Genomic DNA, 10,902 nt, shown 5'->3' on the forward strand with positions numbered 1-10,902 from the left:
CTAAACTATAGCCATCTTTTTCTATCGATTGATCAATGTTACATCATTTTTAAATACTTGACTTGATCTGCTGAAATACTTTCACACTCACAGCCTGACAGTTAACAAGCCCCAATTGACAATCTACAGACTTTAATAAACACACTCACATTATATCACTTTAACCTCAGATCTCCATTTAGTTCCATCATTGCTGGAGGAAATTTAGTATAAAATGATGCTGTGATCACAGAAAGGTATGGCATGAGCCCTCTGATGAGTAAAATGTCCTACAGGAGAGCTGAGATTAGCAAAAAACATGTGACAGAAGAGCTGGTATTAGCAAAACATGCTACAGGAGAGCTGGGATTAGCAAAAAATACTACAGCAGAGCTGGGATTAGCAAAAACATGAAACAGAAGAGCTGGGATTAGCAAAAACATGCTACAGGAGAGTTGGAATTAGCAAAAAATACCACAGCAGAGCTGGGATTAGCAAAAACATGCTACAGGAGAGCTGGGATTAGCAAAACATGCTATAGGGGAGTTGGGATTAACAAAACATGCTACAGGAGAGCTGGGATAAGCAAAAACATGCTACAGGAAAATTGGGATTAGCAAAAACATGCTACAGGAGAGCTGGGATTAGTAAAACATGCTACAGGAGAGCTGGGATTAGCAAAAAATACTACAGCAGAGCTGGGATTAGCAAAAACATGAAACAGAAGAGCTGGAATTAGCAAAAAAAAAAAAAATACTACAGCAGAGCTGGGATTAGCAAAAACATGCTACAGGAGAGTTGGAATTAGCAAAAAATACCACAGCAGAGCTGGGATTAGCAAAAACATGCTACAGGAGAGCTGGGATTAGCAAAACATGCTATAGGAGAGTTGGGATTAACAAAACATGCTACAGGAGAGCTGGGATTAGCAAAAACATGCTACAGGAAAGTTGGGATTAGCAAAAACATGCTACAGGAGAGCTGGGATTAGCAAAACATGCTACAGGAGAGCTGGGATTAGCAAAAAATGCTACAGGAGAGCTGGGATTAGCAAAAAATACTACAGCAGAGCTGGGATTAGCAAAAACATGCTGCAGGCAAGCTGGGATTAGCAAAACATGCTACAGGAGAGCTGGGATTAGCAAAAACATGCTACAGGAGAGCTGGGATTAGCAAAAACATGCTGCAGGAGAGATGGGATTAGCAAAAACATGCTGCAGGAGAGCTGGGATTAGCAAAAACATGCTACAGGAGAGCTGGGATTAGCAAAAACATGCTACAGGAGAGCTGGGATTAGCAAAAACATGCTGCAGGAGAGCTGGGATTAGCAAAAACATGCTACAGGAGAGCTGGGATTAGCAAAAACATGCTATAGGAGAGCTGGGATTAGCAAAACATGCTACAGGAGAGCTGGGATTAGCAAAAACATGCTGCAGGAGAGCTGGGATTAGCAAAACATGCTACAGGAGAGCTGGGATTAGCAAAACATGCTACAGGAGAGCTGGGATTAGCAAAAACATGCTACAGGAGAGCTGGGATTAGCAAAAACTTGCTACAGGAGAGCTGGGATTAGCAAAAACATGCTGCAGGAGAGCTGGGATTAGCAAAAACATGCTACAGGAGAGCTGGGATTAGCAAAAACATGTTACACGAGAGCTGGGATTAGCAAAGAAAAATGCTACAGAAGTGTGATGATTCTGCAGGGATTTTGTGATGATCAAACAGTGCTCCTGGATATTCTGTAATGATTGAGCCTCTTCAGAGGCATCACTACTGTTGTTGCTGCTGAAAACGGACCCCTAGGAGACACTAGCGAGTGTTATCGAGATGTCACGCTGGGCCTGGGATCGACCCAAACACGCATTATTTCCTCTGTTGATGGGAACGGAGCTGAATCACGACACCGAGATCTCTTCATTACGCTGCTTGATGTAATGAAAATGGCTCCTAAATGCCGGGATGCTTTGATTTACCAGAACCCCAGACAGCATCTTTCTGCAGTTTAGCTCTCACTGTAAAACACGCTGTCGCAGTCGGAGTGTGTGAGGGACACAGACGAGGGCACGATGGGGGGCTTTAGATCCACATCAGGGTGACGAGCAGCTCAGGGTTTTGGCACTGGGACAACAGAGTGCTTTGAACAATCATTCAGCCACATCTGTTCAGACGTGTGTGTGTGTGTGTTACCAGTATATCCAAACTTGCACAAAATTCACAAGAATTCTAACTAGTTTCATATTTTCATATTGTTGTAATTCAAACTAGTTTCGTTCTCAGGAAGAAAAATATCCAGCAGTTTAAACTATAAAATGTTTCTCAGATCAAAACAAAGTGTCTCAGATTAAAGTTCAGTATCCATCAGTGGACACACACACACATCTACTGTCCTGCAAACAACATTTTCACTAATGTACGATTATATTTACAAAAGCCCTCAAAAGCGTTTACTTTGGCATCTTTCTTTCTCCAAGGAGGTGTGGCTTCTGTATCTATCAGTCATGGTGAAGGAGGCGTGACCTCTGTATCTATCAGTCAAAGTGAAGGAGGTGTGGCTTCTGTATCTATGGCCTCTGTATCTGTTAGTCAAAGTGAAGGAGGCGTGGCCTCTGTATCTATCAGTCAAAGTGAAGGAGGTGTGACTTCTGTATCTATCAGTCATGGTGAAGGAGGCGTGGCCTCTGTATCTATCAGTCAAAGTGAAGGAGGTGTGGCTTCTGTATCTATGGCCTCTGTATCTGTCAGTCAAAGTGAAGGAGGCGTGGCCCCTGTATCTGTCAATTACAGTGAAGGAGGCATGGCCTCTGTATCTATCAGTCAAAGTGAAGGAGGTGTGGCTTCTGTATCTATGGCCTCTGTATCTGTCAGTCAAAGTGAAGGAGGCGTGGGCTCTGTATCTATCAGTCAAAGTGAAGGCGGTGTGGCTTCTGTATCTATGGCCTCTGTATCTGTCAGTCAAAGTGAAGGAGGCGTGGCCTCTGTATCTGTCAGTCAAAGTGAAGGAGGTGTGGCTTCTGTATCTATGGCCTCTGTATCTGTCAGTCAAAGTGAAGGAGTCGTTTCCTCTGTATCTATCAATTACAGTGAAGGAGGCGTGGCCTCTGTACCTGTCAGTCACAGTGAAGAAGGTGGGGCCTCTGTATCTATCAGTCACAGTGAAGGAGGTGTGGCCTCTGTATCTATCAGTCTCAGCGAAAGAGGCGTGGCCTCTGTATCTGTCAGTCACAGTGAAGGAGGCGTGGCCTCTGTACTTGTCAGTCACAGTGAAGAAGGTGTGGCCTCTGTATCTATCAGTCTCAGTGAAGTAGGTGTGGCCTCTGTACCTGTCAGTCACAGTGAAGGAGGCGTGGCCTCTGTACCTGTCAGTCACAGTGTAGGAGGTGTGGCCTCTGTACCTGTCAGTCACAGTGAAGGAGGCATGGCCTCTGTACCTGTCAGTCACAGTGAAGAAGGTGTGGCCTCTGTATCTATCAGTCTCAGTGAAGAAGGTGTGGCCTCTGTATCTATCAGTCAAAGTGAAGCAGACATGACCTCACCCTCATTACACTTTTCCTATTTAAACTGCTGCACACTGCTGAATCCTTATATGATGTAAATTGTATTACATTAAAGATTTAGTTCTAAATATTTTTCACACATCAGTACAAACCGCTTTTCTAAACTGTATGGTTTTATTTGCAGTGGAATAAAGTGAGTGTGTAATTTACACGTCTGCTGACTGAACGCAGTGTTTAAAGCGTATTGTTTTTCCCAAGCAATCCACATGAAGCACGAGTCTGATGAACATAAACCAGCTTTACAAATCCCTGAGAGGAGCCGTAAGTAAACCAGACAGTCTCGACACTGGAGCCTAATGAGCTGAGATTAACGTCTGTGTGTGTGTATGTGTGTGTGAGAGAGAGAGAGTGATGTGTGGAAAAATACTAAATAAACCACCAAATTGCACACCTGGGTGTGCCAGTATAAACACAATAACACTCCGATCCCTGTGTGTGTGTGTGTGTGTGTGTGTGTTAGTGAAATGTGGTCTCCATTAAATGAAGGTGTAAAAACGATAATGAGGGAGATAGTGTGTGAAATGGACTGTTGCAAAGAATGTGCCACACAGCTGTGTGTGTGTGTGTGTGTGTGTGTGTTATGCTGTCCTCTGAAATCTAGTTCCGCTTTAATGCCACTCTTGTGATGTTATTTTAACAGAAGTATTATGATTCACTCACGATTCCACATTCAGCATATCGATGAATTTATAAATGACAAATTAGAGAGCCTTATTCTGATTGGTCAGAAGGTGTTGATTAATTTTCTATAACAGCAGCTCGCCAGGGTCAGCACTTCGTAACAGAGGTGACTTTAAGCTATCAGGACGGAGTTGTGGTTTTATTTTCTTATTATCTTTGTAGAAAAGAGCAGCCGGTGAGTGAATGACTGTTTTTATTCTCTCCACATTCACTGGATATGAGCAATTGTGCACTCTGATTGGCTACTCTACTACTCGGATATCAGCTCATATACCGTGAGTAGAGAAAAACAAAATGATGGAGCGTGTTACTGAACAAACTGAGGACAAAATAAAAACTCGACTCGAAAACAAAACTGTAAAAAATACAAAAAGCCAACAAAATATGGAAAGTCTCATCTCATCTCATTATCTGTAGCCGCTTTATCCTTCTACAGGGTCGCAGGCAAGCTGGATCCTATCCCAGCTGACTACGGGCGAAAGGCGGGGTACACCCTGGACAAGTTGCCAGGTCATCACAGGGCTGACACATAGACACAGACAACCATTCACACTCACATTCACACCTACGGTCAATTTAGAGTCACCAGTTAACCTAACCTGCATGTCTTTGGACTGTGGGGGAAACCGGAGCACCCGGAGGAAACCCACGCGGACACGAGGAGAACATGCAAACTCCGCACAGAAAGGCCCTCGCCGGCCACGGGGCTCGAACCCGGACCTTCTTGCTGTGAGGCGACAGCGCTAACCACTACACCACCGTGCTGCCGAATATGGAAAGTATCTTTTTTTTATTTTTCAAGAATTATTATTCTGTCATTTCGCATTTTTTAAACAGGTGTCACAGAAAAATTGAATGTAAATATAAATGGATTAAAAAGTTCAGTATGATGTGTCATTCTTTAATGAATAAAGAATATTAATGGTTGGTAAAGTGCTGTGATATAAGAGGAATAAAACACTTCAGGGCTTGCTAGGAAAATAATCACACACACACTGCATGAACATGTCTAGTTTATTTCACGTTAAGAGCATCAGAAGAAAAATTGCATAAGTCTGTCTGTCTGTCTGTCTGATCAATCACACCGCCGACAGAGGGCGAGCCTTTCCACGCCCCGGTAAAGGCCACGCCCCCCTGCGTGTCGGGATTCTCCTCAAGGAAAAAAAAAAAGTCCTATTACATCACGACCCGCGCGGGCGCAGGCTATATGAGGGCTCGAGCTGGGAATCTTCTCTCTCAGTGGCGTCCGAGCGGCGCGTAGCACCGAGACATCACACACACACACACACACACACACACACAATGCACACACTCCGCTCACGGGACACCGTCACACGCGCGCGCGCGCAGGAGATGACCTGAGAGACCGAGAGCATCCGCGCTGGAGCAGCGACTTTATTAAACTCCTCATCTCTGGGAAAACCGGAAAGACTGAAGGGTCACCATCATCATCACCTTCATCCTCAGCATCAGCATCATCAGGATTGTGCGCGTGTGCGTGTGATGAGGATGTTATAAAGGAGAACAGCTTGGAAACGGAACTCGGTTGCTATGGAGCAAAGCTGCGCGTGAAGGCGACCGAACTTTGAATAAGTTATTCCTGTTGCTTTGATTGTTAATTATTATTATTATTATTATTATTATTATTATTATTATTTTAGAGGACGCGGTGGTGATGGAGCGCCGGTTGGTGGCGGCGGTGTACGTGCTGTTCGTGTCGCTCGCGCTGTGCACGGAGGAGGGCGCGTGCCAGCACTACTACCTGCTCCGGCCGGTACCGAGCGACAGTCTGCCTCTCGTGGAACTCAAGGAGGACCCGGACCCGGCGCTGGACCCGCGCGAGCGCGACCTGAACGAGACCGAGCTGAGGAGCGCGCTGGGCGGCGACCTGGACTCGCGCTTCCTGTCCGTGACGCCGCCGCCTCCTCCTCCTCCGCCGCCGCCGCCGAAGGAGCGCGAGGGAGACGTGCACGCGGACAGCTCGTTCCCGGACGGCCCGATGCCGGCGCATATCCGCGCGCTGGATCTCGACGCGCCTCCGTTCGTCATGGCGGGCGCGCGCCGCCGCAAAGCGGGACGCAAGCTGAAGCGGCGGCTGCAGATGTGGCTGTGGGCGCGCTCCGCGTGCCCGGTGTCCTACACGTGGACGGACCTCGGCGGCCGCTTCTGGCCGCGCTACGCGCGCGTGGGCAGCTGCCGCACCGAGCGCTCGTGCTCCGTGCCCGAGGGGATGATGTGCGCGCCGGCGGGCTCCTCGCGCGTCACGCTCCTGCGCTGGAGATGCGCGCGCCGCCGGGGCAGCCTCAAGTGCGCGTGGATTCCCGTGCAGTACCCCATCATCACCGAGTGCAAGTGCGCATGCTCGAACTGAACCCACACCTTTCTCCCTCAACCTTTTAACTTATAAATGCCTTTATCACAGCTATAAAAGCCTCTATTTTGTATAATGTTGATATATTTTTTATTTTGTAACTTGTTTGTTTGTTTGTTTGGATGCACTATGAAGTGTCGGAATGTATTTTCCCTTGATGATGATGATGATGATGATGTATATGTTGTGCCCTGTAAAGATGATAGACAGTATTAATTATGTGTAACCCAGAGTCTACTGTATTTGTGAAGAATGAAATGTTTATAAGTCACTTTTTTTTTTTTTTTTTGTATTTATGTGGCTGAGAATGAAGCCAGGAGCGCGCGCACAGACGCTGGACTCACGTTTAAATGAATTAACGTTATCTCTCTCTTTTTTTTTCCTTTAAAAAAAAAAGAAAAAGGTCTCATCATTGAAGTATATGTCATCCTGTAAATTAAGATCAATTGCTATTTATTCTTCATATTCATAGCCTATAAGAATATCTGGGAAATAAAAGTGACATACATGGCACTCCTGTGTTCATCTCTGAATCAGCATCAGGCATCACACTGTTCTCACACATCACTCTTATTCTGGGAAATGATTCCTTTTCTGAATGCACAGCACTCATGTTTAGTATTTATATTTATCTTCTCACACAGGGATGCGATATGTTTACACCTGGAGTATAATCCGGTTTATATGGAGCTTAAATATTTTCCATCCATCCATCCATTATCTCTAGCTGCTTTATCCTGTTCTAAAGGGTTGCAGGCAAGCTGGAGCCTATCCCAGATGACTATGGGAGAAAGGCGGGGTACACCCTGGACAAGTCGCCAGATCATCGATCATCACAGGGCTGACACATAGACAACCATTCACACTCACATTCACACCTACGGTCAATTTAGAGTCACCAGTTAACCTAACCTGCATGTCTTTGGACTGTGGGGGAAACCGGAGCACCCGGAGGAAACCCACGCGGACATGCAAACTCCGCACAGAAAGGCCCTCGCCGGCCACGGGGCTCGAACCCGGACCTTTTTGCTGTGAGGTGACAGCGCTAACCACTACACCACCGTGCTGCCCCTAAAATATTTTATTAAATGATTTTAGGATTGAGTGGAATTCATTTTAAACTCAACTTATCTCTACAAAGCACTGAGACTGGCTCCTTCCGTAAATGTCAGATAAACGTCTCCTTACTTCAAGAAAACTTCATCACGTGAGCAATTTTTAACTCTGTTACTATAGAAACGATAACCTATTGCAATATAAACCTGCACTGCAGTCAGAGTCTTATACAGTAGGACGACTCATTGATTCACTGATTCATTGATTCAACTCTCCATTTGACACATTAGCATCCAGTGTAGCAAAAGTAAAACCCCTGTTCCACGCTGTGTGAAGGCTGAGAAGCCACTGATGGGAACAAAAAGAGGACAGGAAAGCAGAGACGGAGAAAGAAAAGAGGACAGGACTCATCTGATGCTCCCTGGTGTCCATTTGCGTCCCAGCAGGAGGTCGGCCTTCGGAGCCCTGAATAAACAACAGGCTCATAAAGAGCATCAAACACAACTCTGTTTGACCTGTCACACTGCTGCTTTATCTAAACACAGCTTTGATTAGAACACACACACTCACACTCACACACACACTGTCAAACCAAGCGACCACACAGGGGTGCCATTCAGAGTCTGAGAAAGTGTCGAAGCTGCAAATTGTTTCCATTAAATCCCTGAGAGCGCTATCAGGTCGATCTGTGTGTGCAGTAGCTCTGCTGATTACACCATTATTGACTCATGTTAGCATTAGCATTGACACTGTTAGCACCTGCGCTTACCACAGAGACGAGGATTCACCTTTCATTCAGCGTTCTGACCGACGTGTCTGCTCGTTTCAGCTCATTCTGAAACGCCGAGTTTATCAAACTAGCAATCTTGCATTTAACCTTCGCTAATCACAAAAAAAAAGATTCGGAAAGTCTGATATCTATAGCTGGTTAAAGCTAATTTAAAGCACACTACACTAATACTTTCATGAATTGTGATCAGTTGTTTTGTGGATGTAGAACACAAAACCCAAAGGGTTTGGGATTGACAGAATGACGCAAGCACAAACCCTCTTTTTGGCATGAAAAAACTAACATTAGTGATGGAAAGGCATGGACACACTTACTCATGAGACTCATCTCACTGCATCTGTATTCGTACGAGTTTCTTTTCAAACCAAAAAAATTGTCAGAGTAGAATATGTAAGTGAGTTGTCTCATCTCATTATCTCTAGCCGCTTTATCCTTCTACAGGGTCGCAGGCAAGCTGGAGCCTATCCCAGCTGACTATGGGCGAAAGGCGGGGTACACCCTGGACAAGTCACCAGGTCATCACAGGGCTGACACATAGACACAGACAACCATTCACACTCACATTCACACCTACGGTCAATTTAGAGTCACCGGTTAACCTAACCTGCATGTCTTTGGACTGTGGGGGAAACCGGAGCACCCGGAGGAAACCCACGCGGACACGGGGAGAACATGCAAACTCCACACAGAAAGGCCCTCGCCGGCCCCGGGGCTCGAACCCAGGACCTTCTTGCTGTGAGGCGACAGCGCTAACCACTACACCACCGTGCCGCCCTGTAAGTGAGTTGTGATTTATTAAAGTTCGCGGTAGACAATTTACTGCAAATTGCAGCATTATTTTAGCCTAGTAAACTAGACCCACCCGCCTAGCGGCCAAAAATATTTTTTGCCTACGAGTGGGTCTAGCCTCGCACCATATCAACAAAACACCCCGGGCATCAAATCGTGCCCGCCAATCACAACGCAAGGTTTTTGTTTGGATTCTTTGGGCGGGCTTTTGCAGGAGTGACGATAAGGCTGCGCGACGCTGGAGAAAGCACAGCAGGAAAGATGGCTACGGCTAGTGAACAGCGCGCGTTTGACTCCACTTTGGAATCAGTTTTAGAAGAATTAGACTTGGAGTTTTTGTTGAAACATGAGCAGGAAGAGGCTCTCCACTCATTCCTTTTCAAGAAGGACGTTTTCGCTGTTTTGCCGACCGGCTATGGCAAAAGTCTGATCTACCAGCTAGCTCTGCTCGTAGCCAAAAGGATGGGGCTAGTTTGTGCAGTACGAAGAATTAATAAACAGCTTTGAAACATTACTTTTGTTTCATTACATTGTTTCTTATTTTCCCGTTATTTTAAATTTAAGGGAAATTATTTCACCAAACACCACTAAATAAAAACTCTCAAAAACAGTTTAAGCAAACCCTTGAAAAACACTTGAAAAAAAAAAGTGTATGTTAAGTATGTGGTACAGACTCCAAACTTGTGGTCATTATCTCCAAACTTCTTAATATCTAGAACCTGTTTATTAATTAATACGCATTTTGAAAAATTATTTATTTCAAGGCCTCCCCCACTGCTTTCTGTCGCTCTGACTATGTCACAGTCACTGTTGCGCTGATTGGTCAGAGCGTTGGCCTATACGCACAGAGACAGTTTGAAAGACAGCGGGTTGTTCCTCCCACACCCTTCGAAAATGTCCACGAGCGAGGCCAGACTAAATATTCACATTTAGTCTGGCTTGCCAGGCTAGCATTATTTAACACCAAAAAATCATGTTTTCACCCAGTTTGTGCTGCGATATTTCTTGCCACGAGGAGAACACAGAGTGTGCAGTTGACAGGAGAGAATTTTCTCCACTTGTGTGAATTTATTTCGAACGCCACAGGAAGACATTATCGATTGTCAGGACATGTTATTGTTAATTTCCTGGAGGAACTCAAAGACAACTTGGAACCTCAGACTAGAAGGAGTCATGCACTTGTTTGGGACCCTGCGCTAATTTGTGCTGCTCGCAGTAGATTGTGTTGGTCATTATTAAAACAAACTGCAGAACTAGCCACTCCCATCGACTCTTTCTTTATTGCAACGTCATGCTAATTTGCCCTGTTTCATAAATCTGGCTCAAAGATTTCATATAACTTTAAAGATATTTTTTTTGGGCTTTTTGCACCTTTATTGGATAGGACAGTGTAGAGACAGGAAATGAGCGGGAGAGAGAGACGGGAAGGGATCGGGAAATGACCTCGGGCCGGAATCGAACCCGGGTCGCCCGCATTCATGGTATGGCGCCTTAACCACCTGAGCCATGACGCCCCAGAAGATTTCATATAACTTTGTCACACATTTCATGGAAACAAAAAAAATGAAGCAGGGAGACCCACCCAGGCAGCAAGGATTTTCGTCTGTTCCGCAAAAAGAACTGGAGGTCGAGTGGAAACAAACAGCTTTTTAAATACTGCGCTCTGACAGAAAGTTTCATCT

The 10,902-nt window shown here is 45.5% G+C and overlaps 1 protein-coding gene across 1 annotated transcript; it reads left to right on the forward strand.

Moving 5' to 3' along the window:
* Positions 1–3,739: 3,739 nt before the first annotated feature.
* Positions 3,740–7,098, forward strand: nog1 (noggin 1). The gene is made up of 2 exons (XM_060903912.1): positions 3,740–3,794; positions 5,876–7,098. The coding sequence occupies exons 1-2, from the start codon at positions 3,740–3,742 to the stop codon at positions 6,583–6,585; spliced, it is 765 nt and encodes a 254-aa protein (XP_060759895.1). The 3' UTR covers positions 6,586–7,098.
* Positions 7,099–10,902: the final 3,804 nt, after the last annotated feature.

The sequence above is a fragment of the Neoarius graeffei genome, chromosome 22 (assembly GCF_027579695.1).
Source record: "Neoarius graeffei isolate fNeoGra1 chromosome 22, fNeoGra1.pri, whole genome shotgun sequence".
In the NCBI taxonomy this organism is placed as follows: Eukaryota; Metazoa; Chordata; class Actinopteri; order Siluriformes; family Ariidae; genus Neoarius; species Neoarius graeffei.